The 27710-nt window shown below is 40.8% G+C and overlaps 1 protein-coding gene across 5 annotated transcripts in view; it reads left to right on the forward strand.

Moving 5' to 3' along the window:
* LOC145344070 (FYVE, RhoGEF and PH domain-containing protein 4-like) overlaps window positions 1–27710 on the forward strand; it is a 252417-nt gene that overhangs the window by 159822 nt on the left and 64885 nt on the right. For all 5 annotated transcript variants that reach the window (XM_080190864.1, XM_080190865.1, XM_080190868.1 and 2 more), the window contains one exon: window positions 21946–22119. In XM_080190864.1, coding sequence (XP_080046990.1) covers window positions 21946–22119 — 174 coding nt within the window. The remainder of the gene's footprint in view (window positions 1–21945; window positions 22120–27710) is intronic.

Genomic DNA, 27710 nt, shown 5'->3' on the forward strand with positions numbered 1-27710 from the left:
GTCACAATTCTGTGTACAGTTCTGTTTACTAGAATTGTAGTGGTACTGTAAAGGTGTGGGAAAGAAATGGTTATGGAAACAATAGGGTGCTGATAAGTGAACAAGTGGTTGATCGAAATGTTGACCCTCTCAGCTGATACATTTTCTGACCTAAGCTTTGCAGTTCACCATAATCAATGACATATCTCGACTAAATGTTTTAAGAGAAGGAAGTATTTTGCTGCAAGAACAGGATTAATAGAATAAGGAACTGGATCAGTCATAGTTAAGTTGTCCACAATTAACGTCACTTTGTGCATGCCACGAGTGTGTACCATTTCCTGATTTTGTTGTGTCATTAGGAGAGAGAGAAGAAATGGGGAAGTTGAGCTCAGTAGTCTCTGACACTTGTGTAGCCAAAGGATTATAACTTGAAAATTGGACTAGATATTGGATGAATACGCAATGAAATCTACAAAAAGCTATTGTTAACTATCTAAAGGTAATTGGTTTCAAAAGAAAATATGTTTATTTCTTTGTTTTTGTTTGAATTGACAGCTTATATTAGACTATTGTCAAACTTGGGTTTTGTCTCATTTACAGAGAAGGCTTGGATGTTATCTGGCTATAATATTAGAACAATGATAGTACGTGGTTTTTTAAAGTCCATGCTAATCCACTGTCACTATTGTTGCCAAGACATCGGATTACTTTCCATTGTTACAATTTAAAATGAAAGCTGTTTCTTGGCTGCTTCGCAGAGACGCTTGTACATTTATTTCATGTTGGTTGGAAACAAGGTTGGAGATAGCGTTTTTTAAAATTTATGGATGTACATATCTGTGGAACCACGCTATACTTTGCCCAGCATAATCATGGACTAATCCTATGGAAGTCAATGCTCACCAACACCCTCTTAAGGTGTAGTTGCTGAAGGAGGAGGAGGTGATATCTGTACCTCGAATTTAAGTGGATGAGTGAGTTCGGCACATTAGCTGTTCACTTAAGGGTCCCATCCGCCACTGCAGTGGTTCAAACTGAGACTGCTGCCAAGTGGCTAGCTTGTCAGGTTTCTATGCACAGACTGGTGGTGGGCAGGAGTTGGTCTCTCTTAATTGGCTCTTGGTCATCTAAGAAAGTCCCTTCCGCAAGCTGTTACCACCTTGGATCTCTCAAATCTCAGCCCCCACATCCAACTCCCGAATAATTATAAAGTTTCCATCCGTTGCTGAATGGTTTCTCAAGCCCCAAGTATAGTACTGGTTGACAAAGGCATCCCTGTTCCTGAGGAGTAGAAATCCCGCTTCCGGCCTACAGTTGGAGTTAAATGGCTGTGGGATAACCATCATTCCCTGGATGGGCTCCATCCATCATTTTAGCAGGGCAGCCAATGGTGAGGTGACAGGGACCACATGCCTTGTACAATTCAGACCCTTATTACTGAGCATTATTCCAGGACCCTGTGTCTTTTGAACAGTTATTGGACAAGAAAGGTATGATGTCATTCATGGTTGAACAGTCTCCCAATTCTGACTAGCTTCATTTAAATTTGAAAAATGCCCAGTTAAATGAGGTTCTGGCATCAGTGTGCTGTACCCTGATGAAGTTGGTTTCTTAATCTACAGGAAAGAGCATGTAAGAAAATGGGAGAGGAAGAAACAAAAAGAGTTTCTATTTAATCCCTACCAAATTATTTTATTGCTACAAGTTCCAAAACAATAAGAGATGGTTAATAAAAAAAAACTGTTCCTTGATATTAGCCTTCTTGTGGAATATTAATTTACAACTGTATAAAAAATAGTGTAAATTGTTGCTGAGCATATAAAATAAAATCTTGTTCTGAGCAAAACATTCCTTTCTATATCTGTTGGATGTTTTTGATTGGTCTTGTGCAGCCCATTAAGGAACCATGCTAGAAAAGAGGACAAGTCAGGAGATCAGTGCTGGCATGTCAAACTTCACACTCATAAGCACAACTACCAGCTGGGAGAACCGGATTGGTGAATTAGAATGGTGATTCAACCCTATACCTTAGAAATCCGAACTATGGAGGCTTCCACTTAAAGTCAAACACCAGGCCAGAGGATGGCCGAAATCCAACTCTGTTCCCAAGCAATAGAGGAATGTAGGTTTAACTTTCTGCCACTATCCTTTTACACTGATGATTATTCATCAGGTTATTCAAAAAGGCCTGCCTCCTTAACCTTGCCCCTTGCCTGAGGTGTGGTGATCCCCAGGTTGAATCACCACCAGTCAGCTCTCACCCTCAAAGGGGAGAACAGTCTGTGGTCATCTGAGGCTATGGCGACCTTATCTTAACCTTTACAGTGATGATTATTGATAGAGATCTGAGGATAAATTGCCTATGTGATGGAAAACAGTGACTGTACTGGCTCTTAAGGAAGTTAAAGGACTCATAAAAAAGGAAAAAGAATGTTAAATGCGGGCTCAAGTTTTGGTAGAATACACATTTCTTTATGCTGTCTGCTTAGTTCAAATCTTGAGATGAGTAAATGAGAGATGGCAGAAGTGTGTGGCTTGTTATTTCTGAAAGAATTGTTAAATGTATGGGAGCAATACATTCTGCAAGAAACCTACTTAAAGAAAGTGCCTTGTTCTTCATGTGTTTTAATATGTGTTACGACCAGGTGAAGAGGAGTGGGATAGCATTCCTCTTTTCCCAATCCTTGTTTGATTGAAATATGTTTTTTTTAAACAAAGGATGTCCTTGCCAATTCAGTGAGGGTATAACATGCTGTGATTGTAAAAGACACACACAAACAGGGTATCTCGAGTTTTTAAAAATCAAAGGAGCTTACTTTCACCCAGTCAAAATAAAAATAATAGAAAAATGCTCCACTTTTCACGCACACACACATTCTAAGTTCACACACACACAAATAGATTACATAGTGGGTGAATAGAATAAGCAATTCAAAGTCCAACAAAACACCAGGATATGGATAAGATCATGAAGGAATGCATATGACAGTGAAATGTCAGAAATTTTAAATAATTTCTTTAGCTCAGCATAGACCAGAGAGATTAACATGGTGAGTGTGGTGCCAGAAGAAGAGATGGAAAAAGATATAAAAATAGAATGCTGGGAAATTATTGATAAAATATTCAAGATTAGAGAGGATAAAATCTTCATCTGGATGGATTGCATCTATGCATATCCAAAGAAGTTAGGGTGAAATCTTCGAGGCTATAAGAATAATGTCAGAGAATGTTAGCTAATTCAATTCATTTACTAAAACAGGAGAGGAGATAGGACATGAGACAAAATATCTCAATCTGATAGTAGGAATGATAATGGAATCCTTAATCAAACATGTACTGATAGCCAGTATGAATTTTTAAAAATGAAGTTCAATCTTACTGAATTCTTTGAAGAAGCAATAGCAAAGTGAACAAAGGTAAGAAAATATTAGCATTTTGAAAAGGCCTTCAAAACATAGCAGAGTCATGGCTAAGCTCAAAGGGGAGTCAGTGGATAAGAAACAGAATGGTTACTAGCTGGTTTTAGAACATAAAAGTGAATGTAGACAGTTAAAGGTAGCTACTCAAATTGGTAAATGGTGGGAAATTGTGTTCCACATGAGTTGTGCTGGACCACTGGTTTCCAACGTTTAAGTCACTGGTTTGCAAATTACACAAAAGTTAGGAGTTTTGTTAATATCAAGGAGGACTATTTTAAAATACAGGAAGACTTGCAGAGTGGGCATGTTTTTATGATCTCTGACACACTGTTAAAGTGTAGGAAAGATGGCAGCCAGTTTGCACCCAGCAAGCTCACACAAAGAGCAAATAAATAAGTAGATTAGGTGTTGGTTGAGGATTAACTGTTATCCCAGATATCAGGAAAACTTCCCTGCTCTTCATTGATTAGTGTCATGAGATCTTCAATATTCTTCTAAGAGGACAGGCAGGGCCTCAGTTTTCATATCTCATTGAAAAAATGCTACCCACAACAGTGCAGCATTCCCGCAATACAATGCTGAAGTGTGAATTGATTTATTTTGGTAGCAAGGACAAGGGGATGCAAAACAAAATAAAGGATACAATTCTAAAGAGGAAGCAGGAGCAGAGGAATCTGGGGATAGACGTGCACAGTGGCTAAACAACTTGAGAGTGCAATTAATAAATCATATGGCATCCTGGGCTTTATTAATTGGGGTATAACGCAAAAAAGCAAGAAAATTGTGACAAATCTGTACAGCATACTGGTTCAACCTCAGGTGGGGTATTGCAAAATAAGCAAACATGCATTTAGGATCTCCTTTGAAAAATAATTACTCATCTTGCAACTTCTTAAAAGTGTTATTCAAACATAGACATTCATAGTTTAATGAGAAAAAGGCTTTAAGCCTCTTAGCACATCATGGGGTATAGAAGGGGCATACAGGTAATGAAAGAGGCATGGGATACTGGAGGGACATCAGGAATATAGGAGGGCACTGACAAGATCTTTTAGATTATCTGTCTAAAGGTTCCTGACTCCTAAGGCACACAAACTGACTTAGCTGGCAGAGTTCCCGCAGCATTCAGGGATCCACCCACCTCAACGAAAATATGATGGGAAGGGGAATTTGAATTTCCAGCAGGGATTTATATTGCAAACCTGATGTCACCTTTAGTGAGCATTAGTTGGGACAAACCACAATTCCTGGCCCAGTGAAAATGGCAAGTGGTGGGAATTGTAGGAAAAATTAAAAAACGTGGACCTGCATGTGTCCAATTTTGCTGTCCTGACATGAACTTGCTTTGCAATGGGAGGGAACAATTCAGTCCTGAGTGTCCTGCCCATTTTTACTGAATGAAACCCCCTGCCACTTTATAGAAAGTATGTCAGAATTTTCTAGGCTATTTTAAACAAAAGAAATTGTCACCAGCTTGAACAGAATTGTGTTTTTTGGAAATACATTTGTTTTAAATTGTGTTTAAAAAAAAAACTCATCTTAAGAAAAAGAGCCTGCTCTCATTAGGACTCCTTGAGGCTTCACAAATGTGTTATATGTGAGTTGTAAAAGAATTTGGAAATCATGTGATACCTGCCATAAGTAGGTCAGGATGGAATTACTGACAAAAGTGCTGGAAATTATTTTCCCTTGGGCTGTAATTCCTCTCAGCTCTTATTAAAGTATTTTATTTTGCTCCTAATGGTATACTAGGACTGTACTCACAGAAAGATTTTAATCCCTTTAGAAAGCTCAACTCAGCATTTCAGGATTAAAGTTATAAAACAAATTAAACATATATTTTTCGAGTTTACCGTTATGTTTTTCAATCATTTAATTTAAGTACTCTGAATTAACAACACAGATTTCCTCCCTCTATTCCTCCACTTAATACATCAAATCCTGCATGAGAATACAGGAGGCCAAATATTCAACTGTTTCCAGGCTTCATCAATGTTAAGCTATAAATAGCCTCTGCGAGATATACAAGAGGGGCACTGGCTCTCTCTCTGAGGAAACATATCTGACATCAACACAAGCAGCAAACAGTTGCAGGCCACTCATAAACGGTGGAGTGTGTTGAGCTGACTAGAGTAGCCGGGTGCTGTTAAGCATATCTATTCTTGTCCGACATACACAGTTTCTAGGTCTGGTCACTGAAGTGTAATCATCTGCAGACTCCATTCCACACAAATCTATGCTCTCTATCTAGCACAAGTATACGCAATTCAATTGCTGCCTATATTATGTCTAGCCAAACTGGGATCAAGTAACCTTGTGAAAAACACATTGCAAACCTGTGAAAAAAACAAAGCTGTCCTATAAAATATTTACTCATCCAGCCGTCAGGGAGCTGTGAGGGGGAAGTAGACCCAGCATGCAAATATGTACATAGTTACCAGTTGAAAAATATTTGGAATATATTTCAAATGCAAGTACTAGTTAGATGATTTTTTAAAAATACTTCACGGGATGTGGAGGTAGCTGGCTAGGCCAGCATTTTAATTGTCTATCTCTAATTGTCTTTGAGAAGGTTATGATAAGCTGTCTTCTTGAGCCGCTGCTGTCCATGTGGTGTAGATAAACCTGATGTGAGGATGCTGACATTGGACTGGGGTAAACACAGTAAGTAGTCTCACAACACCAGGTTAAAGTCCAGAATTCTGTACCTTTAAGACTTTATAACCTGTAAAGACTCGCATTCCAACCATTATTTTGTAAATTGAGTTTGTGTCTTTATATGCCCTGTTTGTGAGCAGAACTCCCAATTACCTGACAAAGGAGCAGCGTTCTGAAAGTTAGTGGCTTTTGATATCAAATAAACCTGTTGGATTTTAACCTGATGTTGAGGCTTCTGACTGTGTAGATAAAAGTCATGATGTGGATGTGCCGGCGTTGGACTGGGGTAAACACAGTAAAAAGTCTGTTGTCAGACTTTTTACTGTGTAGATAAACCCACAGGGCTGTTAATAGGCAGGGAGTTCCAGGATTTTGACACAGCGACAGTGAGGTAATGGCAATCTAGTTCCAAGCTAGATTGATGTGTTGGAGGGGAACTTGGAGGAGGTGGTGTTTCCATGTATCTGTTGCCTTTCTTGATAGTAGAGGTCATGGGACTGAAAGTCTGACAAAGGAGCCTTGGTGAAATGCGTCTTGTAGACGGTACACATTACTGCCACTGTGCGTCACTGGGTGGATTAAGTGAATGTTGGAGGTGGTGGATGGGGTGCCAATCAAACTGACTGTTTTGTCCTGAATGTTGATGGAACTGCATTCATCCAGGCAAGTGGAAAGTATTCCTTCACACTCCTGATTTCTGTCTTGTAGATAGTAGACAGGTTTTGGGGAATCTGGAGGTGAGTTATTCATTCCAGAATTCCCAGACTCTGATCTACTCTTGTGGCCACTGTATTCCTATGATTAGTCCATTTCAGTTTCTTGTCAAAGGCAATGCTAGGTATAACTCCCATTTGTAGAGAGTGCCCCCTCCCCATAAATTCTCATTGATTCCAGTTTTGCTAGGGATCCTTGATGCGAAACTGCAACACTTGGTCAGGTGTGGCCTTGACGTCAAGGACACTCACCTCTGGACTTCCGTTCTTTTGTTCATATTTGAACCAAGGTTGTGATGAGGTCTGGAGCTAAGTGGCCCTGGTAGAATCCAAACTGAGCATCAGTGAGCAGGTTGTTTCTGAGTTTGACTGCTGTTTGATAGCATCATTGGCAACATCTTCCACCACTTTGCCATTGATGAAGAGTAGACTGATGGGGCAGTATTTGACCGGAATGGATTTGTCCTGCTTTTTATGGACAGGACATAACTGAGCAATTTTTCTCAATACTGGATAGATGCTAGTGTTGCAGCTGTACTTGGTATAGTATATTGTGATGAAACAACATGTGTGATGCAGATACAATAGGCATATTCACTCAATTCTTAGTTTTTTTAAAAAAAGTTGCTGTGACTAGGGATTTTTAAGTAGATTGCAGTTTTTAAGCAGTGTGCAAGCATGTACTAAGTCTCTAAGCTCATTATACTTTTTTGTCTTCATATTGGCTAAAATTGCTATTGATGAGTTAATCCAACTGGCATTCATATTAAATCTAATTGAATGCTTGAATTTTTTATTGCACAAGGGGTAGATAAAGTGAGAGTAAAGTGGGGCCTGTTGTGTTGTACCTGGACTATCCTTGATTGCCTTGGGTACAAGCTCAAACTTGTAGCTTTTACAGACAGAATGGATTGTTTTTGTTTTCCACTCACTAATCACTTCTAAAGAGTAAAAAACTACAAATCATGGAAGTCTAAAAGAATTTCCATAATGGAAATGTATAACAAATACATCAAAATTTGTAAATATATGGTTAAAATGCAATTATATTTTCTCCAGTATAGAATGACCATATTGTGATATTCAGTTTTCCTTAGTTTTAAAACATCATAAAGGACAAAAATTATGATATGGTTCAACCAGAAAGCATCACATACTTTCCTATACTTGTCACAGTCATATATTACCTTAATTATAAATGTTTACTTTGTGAAATAGGTACATATGACCCAGCACATTTCAGAATGTTGCTTGAAGTGGAACAAAAAGCATGTTTAATGAAAGGAACCTTATTGATTCCCTGTTGAACTCAAAAGTAAAATGGATAAAGGAGTTGCTGGGCCTGTGTAATTGGAATATATGTTGTAGGATGGGTCTTCAACATTAAGTTATTTAAATAAATGATGAAGCCTAAAAGTAATAGGGTAGAAAGATGAAAAATGATGCCCAAAAAGGATTCTGTATTACTAATTCCATTTCATATATTGGGATATTGCATCTTTCTGCTAACAGCCTCAAATTAGTTTAGGATATTGTTACATTTGGAAAATACCCTGCTCAAAATTTCGTCAGTATGCCATTCAAAGAATGTTAATTCTAAATTAATCTAAAAGGAAATTAAGTTGCATTGAGAGCATTGAGAAGATGCTTGTAGAATGGCCACAATTCCCTTTGAATGAATTCTAAGTGCTGCAATAAACAGGAAAACCACTATGTTTCCCGCTGGCCTTGGCAGCACTACTGAGATGTGTTTTGACCACTTGAAAACTCAAAAAAATGCCCCCATGTGAATCACGTCAGGCCAAACGTGCCAGGTGTGTGAGTCTCCCAAACCTGCGATCAGCTGTTTGGCTGACATTCAGGAACACTTCCTGCTTTTCCTTCTTTCAGAAGAAAGAATAACTCAATCTCACATTAATGCAGGAAGCATTTCATGTTAGTTACTTTGGATTTACCCCTGACAGACTTTACTGCAGCAAGAACCCAGAAAAGAATGTTGAAGCCTGTAACTGAACTGCTCCCCAAAAATTTAGTTTATTATAAGACTAGTTAGATACTCCACAAAGTGTCTATTTAAAATGTGATATAACTGAATCAAACCTGCAGTTTTCCCCATGACAACTGCATCTCAATGATTCTACCTTTCACACTTACCTGTGATAATAGATTGACATGTCATTCTGAAATTATACCTGATGATCAGGGTGGCACAGTACACTATGATTTTGAGCTTGTACACAAAAGAGCAGAGGTATATAGATTAGCACATATAATGCCTCGCGTTTCCAATCTCATCTAATCATTGGAAGGAAAACACTCCCTCAGATAGGGAGGGAGAGTTACCCCATTACCAGCCCTTGCATACCTCCTCACAATCAACTGACTACCACCTCGCAAGTAAGTGCTGAAAATGAGTGAACTGTCATAAAAAGACTTGAATTCTTCCATAGCCCTTTATTATGTCCTCATGATGTCCCAGTGTGCCAATGAATTACATTGGAATATTATGAACGGTTCTTAAGAAGGCAGACATTGGTGAGGAGAAAACAAAATCGTGTAGAAAGGGTCTGGCATTTTATATGGCGTTCCATATCCATTCTGTCAAGATGCCTTCTTTATTTTATGTATTTCAATTAAATCTTCCCCCAGCCTACTCTTTCTCAAAGATAAAACCCCCAGCTCTCCAATCTTGAAGTTTGGCAGAGTTTAAGAAAAAGTAAGAGAAGAAAGCAGTAATATAAAGCTTATGGTTTCAATGAGAAGCTTTGCAATCAAGAAAAAAAGCTAATAGTAATAAAAGGCGTTTAAGAACATATGTACTTTCTAGAAAGGTTCAGCGACATGAAAAATAACTGCAAAGACAAACAATGGGGCCAGCCAGAACAGGTCTGGTGAAAAGAGGAAGCACTTCAGGCTTAATGCAGCGTAAATTGATAGTATCAATAAGTAACTCCATGGTCTGCCCTGGATCTGTCAGTCAAAAAAGCTTTCAGCAGCCAATGGACCATCAGTTTCTAGTCTAAACAAACATCTTAACCCCTCTTTGATCTGCTCTAGAGCTGTGAATCAAATCAGTTCTAAGAGGTTTCAGCACAGCTGGGGTGAGAGAGAAAACAAGGGGATCTCCCTAGTGAAACTGACAGCTCCTGTCACTCAAAGCACGTAAATAGGTCTAGTAACACTTGGGGCTTCTGGAATCAACCATGGCAATTCCTTCTGGAGAATGGAATGCTGCTATGATTTTGAAGGCTGCCAGCTGTTCAGGAGGCATGGATTTTGATGAGACCAGGTCACTTCACAGGTTTTACAGAACACAGTAATAAATAATTTTACCAGAAAGCTGGCTAAAATCACCATCCTAAGAGTGATTTTCACATGCTCCAGGGCAACATGGAGAAGTTCAGCCACGGGGGAGAATCCCCTTGCCCCTATCCTGAGCACACCCCAAACCCCAGATCCCTTAAAAAAGATCTACTTTGAAAAATATAGACCTGACTTTCTAAGAACATAAGAAATAGGAGCAGGAGTAGGCCATCTAGCCCTTCGAGCCTACCCCGCCATTCAACAAGATCATGGCTGACCTGAAGTGGCTCAGTTCCACTTTCCCGCTTTCTCCCCATAACCCTTAATCCCCTTGCCTACCAAAAACCTATCTACCCGCATCTTAAATATATTTAGCGAGGTAGCCTCCACCACTTCAACAGGCAGAGAATTCCAGAGATTCACCACCCTTTGAGTGAAGAACTTCCTCCTCAACTCCCTTCTAAACTGCACCCCCCCCTTATCTTGAGGCTGTCCCCTCTAGTCTTGCTGAGCGGGAAGAACCTCTCCACCTCTACCCTATCCATCCCTTTCATCATCTCATACGTCTCAATGAGATCCCCCCTCATTCTTCTAAACTCTAACAAGTACAAGCCCAGTCTATTCAGCCTCTCCTCATAGCTCAACCCCCTCAACTCCGGTATCAGCCTAGTGAACCTCCTCTGCACTCCCTCCAAGGCCAAAATATCCTTGCGCAGGTGCGGCGACCAAAACTGCACACAGTACTCCAGCTGCGGCCTCACCAGTGCCCTGTACAGTTGCAGCTAGACCTCTACTTTTATATTCAATCCCCCTCGCTATGAAGGCCAGCATCCCATTAGCCTTCCTGACCACCTGCTGCACCTGTAGGCTGGGTTTTTGCAACTCATGCACAAGGACCCCCAGGTCCCTCTGCACCGTAGCCTGCTGCAGCTTTTCGCCATGTAAGCAGTAGTCCTTCCTACCATTATTCCTACCAAAGTGGATAACCTCACACTTGCCAACATTAAATTCCATTTGCCAGTTCCTGGCCCATTCGCTCAGCCTATCTAGATCCTTCTGCAGACTCTCCACACCCTCCGCACAATTTGCCGTTCCACTTATCTTTGTGTCATCAGCAAATTTCGACACCTTACACCCGGTTCCCTCCTCCAGATCATCTATATAAATGGTAAATAGCTGAGGCCCCAGCACCGATCCCTGGGGCACTCCACTAGTCACCAACCGCCAATCCGAATAGCACCCATTGACCCCCACTCTCTGCCTCTTATTTGACAGCCAATCCCCTATCCACGCTAACACCCTATCCCCAACTCCGTGCCCCCTAACCTTCTGTAATAACCTCTTGTGCGGCACCTTATCAAACGCCTTCTGAAAATCGAGAAACACCACATCCACCGGTTCCCCTCTATCCACCACACTAGACACATCCTCATAGAATTCCAATAAATTCGTCAGACACGACTTCCCCTTAATGAAACCGTGCTGCGTCTGCTCTATCAAACGATTCTTTTCAAGATGCCTCGCTATTTTCTCCTTGATTTCGGATTCAAGCATTTTTCCTACAACAGACGTTAAACTAACCGGCCTATAATTCCCTGCCTTTTGCCTGCTACCCTTTTTAAACAGCGGCGTAACATTAGCCGTTTTCCAATCTTCCGGCACTTCCCCGGAATCCAGCAAGGTTTGGAAAATAATCACCAAGGCATCCACTATCACCTTCTCATCTGCTGGATGCATGCACTCGGCACAAAACATATTTCCGCTCACGGTCGGCCCTGGAATGCAATTTCACATTCGTTAGCTAATTAATGGGCAGCTAATGTGAAACACACGCTGGGAGATGCTTAGCAGTGGGGGAGAGTGGGAAGAGGATGGGTGCCAAGAGAAGGGAGATGGTACTAGCTGCCATTTCTAATGTACTCCCTCAGGAGGACAGCAGTTGTGCAGCTGTCTCGGAGGTGCTGACATTTAAAAAAAAAATTGCAAAAGGCCGGGAAAGAGTGTCGAGGCAGCACATTCAAATTCACCAGATTCCTATTTTAAATTTTATTTCAGCCCAGTTTGTCCCATCTGAGGTTGGAGCTAAAATACTAAAGGCCTCCTGGCCACTCGGGCCACCTGCCAATTGTAAAAGCAGATGGGACATGTAAAATTGCATCCAGTTGGCCCCTTAATGGACTAAATTGCCTACTTGATTGTCAGCTGCCACGCCACCGACTCTTGCACATGCTTGCCTGAGCAATGTAAAATTCTTTATTTATTTATCTTTTCTTTGATAGAATTAGTTCTTATATAGTACATAGCTTTACAGAAACTAACAAATGTATAGTGATGCAAAAGAATAGACAGAACATTTTGGAAATGATTGGGATTTCTGCCTGGCTTGTAGAATCAGCAGTTAAAATGCCAAAATCCAGAAGAATAATGAAAAACTTTGCTTGAATTGTTCTCCAGATAATCAATGGCTCAGTACTGTATTGAGCAGTGTAGGAATTTATCCATTACGTAGTCCAGCATCAACAGTATGGAAAGCCACTGCTTAAAAATACAGACCAGCCACAAGTTTGCTTCTGTGATGTATTTTGAAGTGACCTGATTAATTTATCTACAATGATAATGCTGCAATTTTTCTGAAGTGTTCTCATTATGGTCAGGGCCACCCTTGACTCTGGGCTACAATGAGTTAAGTTCAGGGAGGAAAGGCGAAGCATTATTTTCTTTTTCACAACACTTCCTCTTTAATTTTGTTTCTGCTTGATGGATTTTATTTCAGTGAGCCTCAACATAAACCCGAATTTGAAAATATAATGTACGTACATTCAGCTACAATGTGTTGTTTCCTTCAACTTCAATTAACTTTGTGGTATATTTGCAGTTAGAGTGGTTATTCCTGTAAAGGTAACTTTCTGTTAAGTACCTGATTTTTCTTCAGCCTACGTGAGTGCAGTCACTCTGATTTTTTAATTTTCTGTAGATAACTATCATGGTTGCAAGCCTCAAAATCTCTAACACTGCAAGTTAGATCAGATTATGCTGATGTCAGTCTAAGGGCTGAGTCCGAGAAGTCATAGCAGATGACCCACAGGGTGTTAATGGTGGGAGTCTCAATGATCCTAATGGTATTGAATGTCAAAGGGAAATGATTAGGTTCTGCCTTATTTGAAGTGATCATTGCTTGACACTTGTACGACATGAATATTACTCGCCACTTATCAGCCCCAAGCATGGATGTTACTCTACGTAAAGACTGCCTCATGATCTAAGGGTTTGTGAATAGAAGTAGACACTTACGCAATCATCCATACATGACCTCTCTTCTGACTTTATAATGGAGAAAAGGTCATTGATAAAGCAAGTGAATATAGTTGGGCCTAGGTCATGACCTGAGGAGTTCCTGCAGTGTCAATTATGAATCTAGCTTATTCTCATTGACTACTGTATAACAATAACCACCTCTATTTTGTGAAAGGAAAATCATGTTTGACCAATTTATTGAAGTTCTTTGAAGAAGTAACATTTAACATGGATAAAGAGCATCCAGTGGATGTATTGTACTTAGATTTCCATAAAGCATTTGATAAGGTGCCACATTAAAGGTCATTGTGAAAAATAAAAGCTCATGATATAGGGGGTAACATATTGACATGAGTAGAAGATTAGCTAGCTAACAGGAAATGTAAGTAAGGCACAAATGGGACATTTCCTGGTTGGCAAGAGGTAATAAATAGTGTGCCACAGGGATCAATGATGGGACCTCAACTTTTTACAATTTATCTAAATGATTTGGATTAAGGGACCAAAGGTATGATTGCCAAATTTGCTGACAACATAAAGGTAGATCATGTGATGATACTGTCCCTTTAAGAAATGTATTTTTATGATGTTTTTTGCAAGGGGTTTTTTGAAAATCAGCTGTTTTATGTGGTACCAATTTGTCTGGGCAGTAGGCAACTCAAATGTTCAGAATGCATTTTAGCTAGGGATGTGTTTATTTAAACAGAGATAATACATTTTTGTTTACTTACATTTCCCTTTGAGGTTCAGAGTAGGGTTCTGATTAGGTTGATTGACAGTCATGTGACTAATAGGAGGAACTAAGCTTGCAGGAATGGCAAAGTTTTTGTTTCATTTTTAAAATCAAGATATGTTGCTGACCAGAGCTGTTTAAAAGAAGTTTCTTTCTCTCTGAAAAAAATCTCTCTCTCCTGAGGTTTTCAAAAGCTGTAGGACTGTTAAGAAGTACAAGCATGTAATTTTTGTGATTTTTGATAATTGATTTTTAAGAGGGGTTTAAGTCTATAAGAGGAATATTGCTTGAATTGGAACTAATAGAGATGGGTTAGAGTTAAGAATTATATCCTGTCATGTTTAAGTATTGTTTAAACGTTAAGCTGATTTTTTTTTTAAAGTTTAACTGTATTGTTAAATATTTTTTTAAAATAAAAGCTCTATAGTTTATTAATAGAATCACACCTACAGAGAAACATCTTATCCTCACACTAATGCTGAAATAGAAGAACTTTTGGAGTCTAGTCGGGCTTCATAATAGACCTTGGGGATTTCTGATCTGTACCCTAACAATAGGAAAATCAGTAGTGAAGAGGACATAAGGAGGCTTCAAAGGGTTATAGATGGGTTAGGCAAGTGGGCAAAGATCTGGCAAATGGAACATAATGTGGGAATATATGAAATTGTCCATTTGACAAAGAAGAAAAAGGACAAATATTACCTAAATGATGAGAGATTGCAGAGCTCTGAGTTACAGAAGGACCTGGGTGTCCTGGTGCATGAATGGGTAAAGGTTACTGTGCAGATACAGCAGGTAATTAGGAAAGCTAATACAATGTTACCACTTATTTTGAGAGGCATTGAATACAAAAGCAGGGAGCTTATGCTTCAGTTAAATAGGATATTGGTGAGACCACATCTGCAGTACTGTATACAGTATTGGTCTCCTTAGTTAAGGAAGGATATAAATGCTTTGGAAGCAGTTTGGAGACAGTTTATGAGACTAGTACCACGAATGGACATTATGGTTGGACAGGCTAGGTTTGTATCCACTGGAGTTTAGAAGAGTAAGAGATGACTTGATTGAAACATCTAAGAGTCTGGGTGGCTTGACAGCATAGATGTGGAAAGGATATTTTATTTTGTGGGAGCATCTAAAACTAGTCATATGAAAAGTCCATATAAAAGATTGAACAATTGGCAAATTGCAACACAAATAACTATGGAGAGGAAATGGCATTTTCATCTGGTTGAACTGGTGAATTATTTTAATAGCTTCCTAAACTGTAATCAAAATTTTTGCATTCAATTTTATAAAATCATGGGAAGGAGATTAAGTTAACAAATTAGATACTGAGGTCCTGAGAGCACTAATTTTAAAAAGGCAAAATGTAGAGGAAAATGGTGTGATGCAGTATTGAATACTCCAAGAAGTGTGTTTTTCCACACATGCTACTAATTGTACTTCACTTCCTTTTTACAAGTTTGAGGCCTAGAAATTTGATCTGGGTGATGAGACATCCCAGTTTTGCTGGAACAGTTTTCACTAAACATTCCAGTACTCTGATAGTTTTGTCAGCCAATTGCTCAATTGGTTTTCAGCTCCTTTCATTTCCCCTCCCTTTAAACTGCACCTTGCATTACACATGCTTCCAGCAAATCAAAGAAATCCCACTCTGGCTGCTGCGCTACACCCTGGGAATTGGAATTGAAATGTATCCACTTGCCGACCTTCAGTGACCAAGCTGGGACAGTTGCACACATGCAAAATCCTTCTTTTTAGCATCTGGAGCTGGAGGGATTAAGCTTCTAGATTGGTAAATCATGCAATGAGGAAGGTAGCAGGCAAGCTTGGTGGAGCCGTGGCACATTTAACCAAACTTCTCATTGAGATTACATGCAATGATGTAAGTGTGGGAGTGACTGCCTTTTCATGATCTCGGGCTCTACTCATCTGTTAATCCTTTGTTAAATCCCAATGTACTCATCAGGATCAAATAATTATATGTTGTGCAATCTGTTCTATGTTCCTGGACGATCCTGACTAAACTCTGGTGATGGGAAGCGGAGTTGAGTCAAGAAAATCCTCGTTTGATTGAGGTGGTCAGAATCCGCTGGGTTAAGGCCCAGTTGACAGTGGCAGTTTCGCTGGTGAGCCTTTATTCGGCAATGCAATAGGCATCAAGATGATGGCTGCCACTGTGAGTGGAGTTGTGGATGACTGTTTTGGCTCCCTGGCACAGGCAATTGGTGCTCACATTGATAAACTGCGAGATATCCTAAAGAGAAAGCATGAAGCAGAGAAGAGATTCCTGTTAGTCTAGAGGGCAATTTCCTGTGCCCAATGGGAACTCACCTTCAGTTCTTAGAAATCTTTCTGCGGAGCATCTCAGCGATATGTCTGACTCCTGCCTGACACAGATCTTAATGCTTCATGCCATCGAATGGGCTCATCATAGGGCTCAGAAACACGGCATGCCCAGCGGCAGCTACTAGATGCCTCATTAACACCAGGGGTCCTTGTGTTCACATGTATCTTGCAGCTGATGTAGGCAGACTGTCTCAACAGCCATTGGCCTTGTGATCACTAAAGAACAGTGATTGATGTGAGAATGTTAGCTTTAATGGATTGGGGGGGGGGGGGTAACCCTTCATGAATGGGAGTTGGGCTTCAGTGGTTAGGAAGGCAGAGGGGGCATTATCAGCAGCAGCACTCTCTTACTGCATCGCTGGTGTGGGAGGGATACAACACTGCCATTCTCACATTCCACAGGGATAAGGTGCCAAGTGAGCATGATGGTTGCACCAAGCTTGGTGGTGTCAACAGATAGGGCGGAGGCTCTGTGGGTGAAGGAAGTGACATTTAATCCAAATCCCTTCAGTAAATGATAACCTGACTTCACTAGTGCCTGTATTCAAATGTACCCACTAAGTGCCTCCAGTTTATTTCTCACCCTCACGCTACATCTAGGTATATCTCCAGGATCGACAGCTGAGGTTGAGGTAGCGTGCTGATTTCCATGCCCTTTTATCTGAAATGATCGTGATGGCATCCACTGGCGGTTGGGACCTAGAAGGTTCTGTCCTGTTTTTGGGCAGTACAGATGTTTGACTACTCTCTCCTCAGTGTCAGGGGCTAAAGTTGTGTTGCTCACAGGGTGGGGGGTGTCAGAAAGGCTGGAGATGCCCAGGGTCCTGGGGTCAAGGGCCCAGAGCAGTGCTCCTGCCAACCCTCTTCCCTTCAGGTTCCCGTGGGCTCTTGTGCTCCTCCATGGGATCTAAGCACAACTTGAGTGAGATCCAGAAGCCCTCCTGTCCTCTGGCGCTGACACTCATGGATTCCCACCAGTGCCTGTACCATGTAATCGAAGCCAGGCACTATGAAGCTCATGCCCCCAGACATGGAGGTCAGGATACGGACATCTCCCACCGTGGAATGCTCGTCCTGTATGAAGGATGCTACCCCCACAGTATTGGCCTTAAAGTACTGCAGTGATAGCATCATCTCCATAGATAGAAGGCAATGGGACCTGCAGTCGGCCTTGCTGTCTGAAGAGGGATGCTGTCATCCCTTCCTGATACTCTGTTCTTGCAGCTCTGAGTCCATCCCTCTTGAGTGCCAGTTCCCTGGGACATCCCTATCTCCCTGCTGTGGATTGTTAGCTGTGATATACTCACCTGTGAGTGATCCAAAAGCCTGCCTACTTAGTGAACCCACTGAGGTGCCGGTGACAGCCATGACAACTCTTCCATCCTGGGGTTGGAGAAGTCCCTCTCTGAGCTGCTGGAGATTGGTGGGTTCAAGGGGCATAAAGGTGGTCCAGCCCATTCACTGGTTGGTCTGCAAGAGAAAGGAGATGGCAACAGTGCATTACAGGGGATACAGAAGGAATATTGGTTACTCACTTGAGTCTTGAGGAATGATAGCATATGTATTAAGGATTCTCCTTCACCTGCTGCCCATCTGCCCACTGCACCATCTTATCAATATCCTTTTGAGTTCTACACCGTGCTTCTCACAGTTTACAATGCTTCCAATTTTCATATTATCAGCAAACTTTGGAAATTGTTCCCTGCTCACCCAGTCTACATCATAACATACATCAGGAAAAGCAATGGTCCTAATAGAGACTGAGAGGGAACTTCAGTACAAGCCTTTCTCCAGCCTGAAAAATATCCATTGACCATTACTGTCTGCTTCCAATTATTCAGCTGGTTTTCTAACCATGTTGTTTCTGTCCCTTTTATTCCATGAGCTGTAACGTCTCTCTGAAGTCTGCTGTATGATCTTTTAAACATTATCCTCATCAACCCCTTTTGTTAACTTTTCAAGCTCTGCAGCAAGATAAATACAATTTCCCCTTTAGAAATCCATGATGGCTGTTCCTAATTAACCCACATTTTCCATGTGACTACTAATTCTATCTTGAATAATTATTTCTAGAAGCTTCCCCACCACTAAAGTTAAACTGACTGGCCTGTAGTTGCTGGGCTTATCCGGACAATCTTTATGAATAACGTTTGAAATTCTCTAGTCCTCTGGCATCTCCCTCTTTCAGCCAAACCTGAAAGACTGAAGACTGAAAGATAATGGCTAATGCCATTGCAATTTCCACTCTCAAAATCTTTGAATGCATCTCATCAATTTATTGATGACGATCTGTTCAACATCCCCTCCTTTAACAATTTAAAATCCTTCTAGTGACAGAGTGACCTGGTGTCTCACCATGGTTTGGTAGCATCTACCTCCTTGGTAAAGCCAGATGCAAAATATTCATTTTATACAACAGCCACACCCCCAGCCTTCATGTGTAAATTCCCTTTTAGGACCCTATTTGGCCCTACTGCTCCTCATAACACCCTTTTATTATTTATAAACCTATAGAAAACTTTGGGATTCCCCTGTATGTTGGCTGCTAATTTTTTCATAATCCCTCAATGTTTCTTGAACATGCCTTTTCACCTCCCCTCTGAACCTTTTGTATTCATCTTGGTTCTCAACTATATTTTCTACCTTACTCCTGTCATGAGCACATTTTTTTTCTTCTTTATCTTAATTTCTATCTCTTTTTTAAATCCAAGGAGTTGCAGATTTATTTTCCCTACCTTTCCTTTTTGAGGGAATATGCCTTGACTGTACGCAAACCACTTTTCCTTTTGAAGGTAGCTCATTGTTCAGCTACGGTTTTCCCTGCCAACTTCTTGATCCAGTCTAACCAATTCCTTTAATCTGACCGTAATTGTTGGGTTGATCCTTAAAACCCTTTTTGAATAATGGCGGAATATTGCAGCTATTTTCTGCTTTAGTGGATTATTTTGCTGCGGAGGAAGTTGTTTATAAATAAAATATTGTTCAAAGGAGAATCAGACAGAATAGGGCGAAACAAACAAAAGTCAATGATCAAGGCTTTAGCTGCCTGCTTTGCCTGCCTGCCTTCCACAATCTTATTCATTCCTGGGTGAACTTGGAGAGGGAGCATGAAGTGCACAACATTATGATTCAAGCATTCCATGACCAGGGGTGTCACAAGAATTGCAGATGTATATGGACACTGCCCAGAACTTGCTGCAGGAAGGTAGCTTGCTGTGTTACCAATTTGTTAGACTTTTTCCCTCACCTTTCAGCTACAATATAAGCTTTACATCACTATCAACTGACAACACTGCAGCAAGGTCAATGGAAAATGTGAAATCTTGATGAATTATAGGACCTAAAGAAAAAAGAACTGGAAGAGCTTGGGTGGCATGGTGGCACAATGGATAGCACTGCTGCCTTACAGGATTCCATTCTGGCCTTGGGTGACTGTCTCGGTGGAGTTTGTACATTCTCCCTGTGTCCACGTGTGTTTTCTCTGGGTGCTCCAGTTTCCTCCCACAGTACAAAGATGTGCAGGATAGATGTGCTAAATTGCCACTTAGTGTCCAAAGCTGTGTAGGTTAGGGGGATTAGTGGGGTAAATACATGGGATTACAGGCATAAGGTCTGGGTACAATTTTTAAAATGATGAGTCGATGTAGATTTGAAGGGCCAAATGGCCTCCTCCTGCACTGTATGGTTCTATGACTCTTTGAAAAAGAGATCCTATTGTTGCCACCTCAGTTGCAGTGTAATGTGTGTGTCTGGGTGCCCTTTGATGGGGGAGGGGCTGATATCTTCAATGTGTCAATATGGTAAGTAAGAAACTGCTACATTAGTTTATATATCAGTTCTTTTGGCAAGACCATGAAGGACCCAAGAGAATAATAATTCTTGACTTCGTAGTTAGTAATGTTAAAGACTGTAATTCAATGCCTAAACATTGGAAGAAGTTGCAACACGCGGTAATTACATTATGGACATGTGACTGAAATGATAAATGACAAGGCAAGACCTAAGGTTGACAGGACAGTAAGCTATCAATTATATTACCAAGAAAGGGCATTTGATGGGAAGATGTGGTTACCTGACAGTGAAATAATAATGTTGCACAGTTATTCTGCATGAAATGTTCTCACAACTCTCTTTACCTGTGCTCACAGCAGAGGCAGCTTGTTTGAGCTTCCTATTAGAAAAAAATCTCACATTGACTGTATAATCCACACTAAAATGATGAATTGCTTATTACAAGAAGGAACATGCACAGAAACAAGTCAGATCAGCAGATAAAAATATCTCTACAATGCATAATTGTCACTGGATCATTAAACTGGTTTCTAAAATAAAATTCTGAGGTTTAGCATGCTTACTTTTGAATGCATATGTGATGATTTATTTTAACATGAGAAATGAATTTTCATGAAGACATCTACCCCATTCTGCCTGGCCGGTTATAAGTTGCCAGTAACTTGGGGAGCGTCATTCCCAGTGACAGAAGCGGAAGGCAGTGGTGTTGGAAGGGAATGGAAATGAATGGTAAAAAATACGCAAATGATCAGTGGTCATCTTGACTGCAATCGACACAATGGGAATAGAGAGACCACTTGAGAACAGGCAGCCATAATATGGATAGGAATTTTGATATGGAAGGAGCATTTAAGAGAGGACACATGGGTGGTGAACATAGAGGCAAAGGGACTAGTTGAGATGGAGTGGAAATCACCCAGGATATGATGCTACTTGGCACGGAGATTAGGGGAGGAAATCAGAGATGTTTTGGTGAAAAACATGGCATGGGCTTTGGAAGGGTGAGTGGCATACATAATATTAATGGAGAGATAAGGGGAATAGAACAAGTTCAATGCTCAAAGAAGGAGAAGGTGCAAGAGAAGTAAAGGGACAACCCAGGATTAAATTGACGATAAGGGCTACAGCAGCACCACAGACAAAGAAATAAAGGAATCTCAAAATAAAGCCTCGTGGCTCTACAGTTGCAGCAGCACTTCGATTCCCCTTGTTATAAGCATCAACATCCATTGCCTTCTTGCACTCACTGTACTACAATGGAGAGATGGGTGGATTGAATCATCTTCTGCTTCGAAGAATAATGAGGATCAAGAACAAGAGGAGACAGATTTAAAATAACTGGAAAAGGAAACAAAAATGATATGAGAAAAATCTTTTTCATGCAGAGAGTGCTTAAAGCCTGGTATGCTCTGCCTGAGAGTGTGGTGGATACAGGTTCAATCAAAGCATTCAAAGGGAATTTAGACTAAAAGGGTTATGGGGAGAAGGTGGGAGGATGGCATGAGATTAATTGCACATTTAGAGAGCCAGTGCAAACACAGGAGGCTGAATGGCCTTCTCCTGTACAGTAAAAATTCTGTGATACTGCAACAGAAAATTTCCAGTTAAAATACCAAGTTTTAATTTCCTACAAATCTAGCATCCTAAAAATGCTAACTCCAACTGACCTTTGTATTGAATATTTTTTCTTAATCCTCAGCCAACAGCTTCAACCATTTAAAGACTTCTGCGTCAGAACATAGACCCAGTCCGCCAGATATTTCCAAGCCAGTTCACCGAACATTTACAAGCACAAAAGGAAACAATGCTCAGGACATAAATGGGAAAAGTACCCCAAGTGCAGTCAAATTACACACAGGTCCAAAACCTCAAGGTAAGTGATTTCTGTAATGCTCATCAAATAAGAAAGGAAAAGGTGAAGGTGGAAAGTTTCACAGTAGTGATATGTGAAGTTCATTGTTTAAAATTTCCTTGAAATTTATCACATGACAGCTTAGGAAGCTGGCGAGGCTAAGATTCTTGTAATGTGATATGATGTTAGAAGGTGCTACAGGAAAGGAGGAGATAGGCATGGTAATTGGAACTGATCAATTTATAATCATGGAGGATCATACAGTGCAGAAAAGGCCCTTCAGCCCATCAATAGTCCATAATAGTGAATAAGTGGAGCAATTTCCAGTGTGCTGAGAACAGTGGTGGCCACACTATAAATATGTTGCTTCCTCCTGAATCTTCTAATTGTCTTTTCTTTTGCAAGTGGATCATTCTCAAATCTAGCTGTGCCTCAAATGGGGGACTGAGTCCTGGTTCTGACCTAGCTATGAGGCTACACACAGCACTATGACTCAGTCCTCAATTTACAACTGGAAACAACCAATCTAACCATGAATACTTCGGCTAGTGAGGAAAAAAGTTAAAAGAGGACAACAATAATTCCACTTGCCAAGGCCAGAATACCTCAGATATCATAGATCATATCTGGACTGAATCATTAGACGAGTAGCACAGTGCTACAGTACAGGCCCAGCTGCTGCACAACCTTACTTTCAACCACAAAAACAAACAAGTCTGATAATGGGTAGAAGATTAAAGTGCTAAAAATATGAATCCTGACCTCATCCCCCACAACCCACTCACTTCAGTTTTTGCTTCTCGGAGATGGGGTTGACAATTTAAATATCTGTACAAGACAGACAATTTGCTGGCAAAAGGAAGGTGAGGAATGCTGAATCTAGAAGGTAAAAGGCTTTTGACTGACTTGTTTCCACTAAACCTGCCTCACCAACACAGTGTAATTGGACACCCCATCCCCAAAAGTTCCAATTTCCTCACCAAGGGCTCCAACCATCTTCTCGTGTGTGTGTGCGTGGAGGTGGGGGGGATGTTGTGGGCATGACATTTAACCTTACTCCCCTACACAGTAACTTCATCGCAGTGTTAATGTAAGCCTACTTGTGACACTAATAAATAACCTTTACCACCAGAGACACTCAGATGCTTCCTTACCCACTTTGGCCATTGATTCCTCACACCACCAAATGTCAACAGCCCCCACTAATATTCCCTCTAAATTTTTTTGGAGGATCTATTTAATTGGGTAATCCTTTAAACTTTCTTGAGTGGCAGTGCATCAACAGTAACTTAAAACGACCAACTTGTATACTGCTAAGCAGCTAACAGGAAATGTAAACTCCACCCACCATCCCTTCCCCCGCCACTCCAACTTCAGCCCCTGATCTCTTAGGTTTCTGATCTCCAATACCACCCCACCCTAGTGAAGGCTGGGTCATAGGTCATATTCAGCCCTCTTCCCCAGCATTCCATGTTCAAATAAAAGCTAAACTTAAGCTGAGTTCAATGTGGGGAACTTGTCAGTGATATCACACTCATGCTGTAGTGTTTAAAAATGTGACAGCCTCTGGGGATACTCCAATTTTCAGATTTCCTAGGCTCTATCATCTATCCCCATTCCTATTTTGTTTGGAAATGTTGGAAAACTTTAGTTAGCTCAGTTGGCTGGACAGCAGGCTTGTGACGCAGAGTGACGCCAACAGTGTGGGTCTGATTCATGTACTGGCTGAAATTATCCATGGAGGTCCCACCCACTCAACTTAGCCTCTCATCTGAGGTGTGGTGACCGTCAGGTTACATCATCAGCAGTCAGCAATCTCTCTCTCTCAAAAGGGAGAGCAGCCTCTAGTTCTCTGGGACGATGGCGGAGTGTGTACAGACAACACTCTGCCTCCTTTCCATCTTCCTCCCAGTTTAGAATTGGATTTCAGTTTCACTGATTTACAAAGAAATTCCAAATCCAAGTGTTTTAACACAAATCGATAAGACATTCCAGTCCCTGGTATCGTTCTTTCTTTGATGGTTAACTTCTGAGACTTCGCTTTTATTAGAAAGATGCAAATTAACAAATGTGTTTTCCAGGGTATTATGATTGTATTATTATTTTAAATTGTGTGGAAGGAAAGAATGGGTGTACTTTAAACAATTGAGCTTACATCCCGTTTTAAATATCTTAATTTGGTCAGTTAGAGGGAGATGGTGACTTGGTGGTAATGTCATTGGATTAACAATCCAGAGACCCTGGTTAATGCTCTGAATCCAACCATGCTGTTGGTGGAATTTGAATTCACTTAATGAGATGTAGAATTAAAAACTGGTCTCTGATGGTAACCATGGAATTATCATTGATTGTCGTGAAAACCCATCTGGTTCACTAATGCCCTTTAGGGAAGGAAATCTGCTGTCCCTGCCTGTACTGGCCTACATGTGACTCCAGACCCAGAGCAATGGGGTTGACTCCTAATTGCTCTAAGGGCAATTGGGAATGGGCAACAAATGCTGGCCTTGCCTGTGATTCCCACATCCCATGAATGAATAGAAATAAAAATGATGTGATGATCCAGTTTACTGATTTACAATGATTGAAAATTCCAGTTGGGAATACTGCAGTTTTGCAAGTGCAGTATTACATCCTCATTTGAACTGCAAATTTAATGTATATATTAAATGTATGGCACTGGAAAATATCAATTAAAACGTTTTCCTGGCTATCACTCAATTGGGCAGAGTCAGGACAAAAATGACAAGTAGGACTCAATTCTAGGATTCTCACCCCATTCCTGTTTCCAGCAGTTCTCACCTGTGCAAGATGTAATGATATATAATACAACCCCCCACCCCATTCTGAGGATGGACCACCTTTATTTATTTACTTTCTGTTTTATTTATTAATGTTGCAATTAGGCTTACATTAACACTGCAATGAAGTTACTGTGAAAATCCCCTAGTCGCCACACTCCAGCGCCTGTTCGGGTACACTGAGGGAGAGTTTAGCATGGTCAATGCACCCAACCAGCACATCTTTCAGACTGTGGGAGGAAAATGGAGCACCCGGAGGAAATCTACACAGACACGTGGAGAATGTGCAAACTCCACACAAACAGTGACCCAAACTGGGAATCGAACCTGGGTCTCTGGCTAACCACCATGCCACCCCCAACCGTTTAAAATATCCCCCTGCAATTCTACTGGAATTGGGCCCCTTCTGTAAGTAAAAGTGGTTCATGGCCACTCAAAGTAGTTATGAACTATGAGGAAACCCCAGTCCTAAGTGGAAAACCAAAAGAAAAATAGCCTTTGCTCCTGGAATTCTTTCATTGACAGGCTTTGAAACACAAAAAAAATTGTTCTTTCAATTTTAATACTTAAATGTTGTATTGTTAGATGTGTTATAACCGCAGTGATTGATAATGGGGCTCTGTCCTGCAAGGGTAAGTTGACTATGACATTAGTCAGATTTAAGTGTTAAGATGTATTAGAGTTTATTTCACATTGGAAAAAGTATTCTTATGCATTCAAAACTGAAGAAAACAATGCTTAAGGATTTGAGGACTATAATCTGAAATTATTTGAATGCCTGGAAACCTTTTAAATTAAAACACACCAGGAGGCATTCACCTAGAGGAAGAAAAAAGGCATGTGCCTGTTCCTGGACAGTGCTGATTGACAGGCAATCTGGTGTAGCATAGGAAAAAAGCTATCTATTTCTCTAGGTTCAATGGCCTCTTTTGTATCACTTTGGAAAGGATTGTTTTGACAGCTGGGATCCTTATAAATACTTGGCTGAGTTTCAAAAGCTATAGAAACCTTTTATCTCAGCAAGGGGTTATGTAGACAGTTTGATTGACAGTTTCAAGAGATTATTAAAAGTATTTATATATGTAATGTAGTTATCAAATCAAGATTCTTGTGGTTTTCAATGGTTTGACTATTTGAGGAGATTTAGTTTTCTTTGAATGAGAGCATTTTGAGCAAGAACTGTCCTTTGAGTGAGAGCTTTATTAGATAGTTAGAAGTTTATTTTTTTTAATGTCCATTTCAAAGTCATGGCTCCTTGTGGTAATAGAAGATATGTGGGAGCATGGGAGTTTGAAGGGGAAGAATAGGACATGGGAGATATGAGAATGTATGGATAAGCCATGAAGGGAATGAGAGGGTATGGGAGATATAAGGTGATGTGATGAGATGTGGAGAGAGCATGAGGGATATGAGGTGGCATGAAAGGCATATATGATGGGTGGGGGCCTAGCATTCATCATTATAACTAAGCTGATTTCACAGTAAACAGAAGCAGGTGCCAGCCTCCATTGTCACAGCAGGCCTGAGTCCATCCTACCCCCACCTCCCCAGAACAAAAATGGGGAACACTTGAAAAGTGATGGATCCGCCAAATTGGGAAGTTTCCTGACACAACCTTCCCATCTCTTCCTCGAAGATCCAGATCTATATCCACATTTGTTTTTAAGATGTATGAATGTCTTAATGTCAATCAGCTCATGTTGGGAGTTGAGATTTTCCAGCCTGTTACTTTTCTTTCAAAGTAATTATCCCCTTGGATCAGAATAAAAGTTATACCCTGTTCCTCGGGTAAATAATCGAATTGTAATACTATCCCAGAGAGGTTTGCAAATTTGTTTTAATTTCGTTGACAGTTTTTACACTGTCACGTAAACTACCCAATATTCAGAGACCTGTACAAAAGATAAAATGCAGCCTCAGACAATTTAGTTTTGAAGGCACATCCTTTTTCAGTTCCTTCTATGACCATAACAGTAAGAAACCAGCTGAAATTTAGAATAAAAACTCATTGTCACAGTTAAATTTATTAACTCCAAAATGGAACTCCTTTGCACCCATGCTGATATTATGATCTGTCTACTCTGTATACTTCTGGATCACACTTAGTGTTTGCCTGTTGCGTATAACAGTTTGTTCAGGGCAGAATGCACCTGAAGTGTGTACACGCAGTATAGATACTATTTTGGTGCAAAAATGACTCCTGGAGCACTGACAATATTCGTACCGTGGAGTATGGCACATTCAACAGTTGTGGTTCGCTCCAGCATTGAGATACAGCGCTCGCAAAGCCACATGTGTGTAATCAATGACATGCTGCAGCATGAGAAAGCCTATTATCCTGGTCTTGCCATGTACATGCCCTGCCAGTTTCTCTCTGTTCAGAAGGAATACAATCAAGTTCTCTCTCCTGGCACAAACAGTGCCAGTTACTTCTCTCATGCATACAGACACATGTAACTTCTTCCAATGCCCAGATCCAGGCTAGATGGCTCCCAGTGCAAAGGAACTGAGGACACAGTCACCTTCCCAGACAGACAATCCTCTCCTTGCCCTCCTCGAGTCTGTGAGGGTGATTTTTCCAGCCCCTCAAGGGCAAAACCCATTCGGCGAGACCTGAAATGGGATTTTTGCCAGGCCTTAAACAGTTTGCGATGGTCCCAGCCTGTTTCACCTGGCGTGATGACAGCAGAGATTTTGATCTGAACTCATTTTAATCTCATTGGTGAGATTAAAGTCGAATGCAGCAGCCTCCTGGCCTCCCAATTTGGAGGTCATCCTGAAGCCATTCACTGCAGATCACTAAAAGTGAAATGG

Source organism: Carcharhinus amblyrhynchos, chromosome 6, assembly GCF_965287045.1.
Source record: "Carcharhinus amblyrhynchos chromosome 6, sCarAmb.v2.hapA, whole genome shotgun sequence".
NCBI lineage: Eukaryota > Metazoa > Chordata > Chondrichthyes > Carcharhiniformes > Carcharhinidae > Carcharhinus > Carcharhinus amblyrhynchos.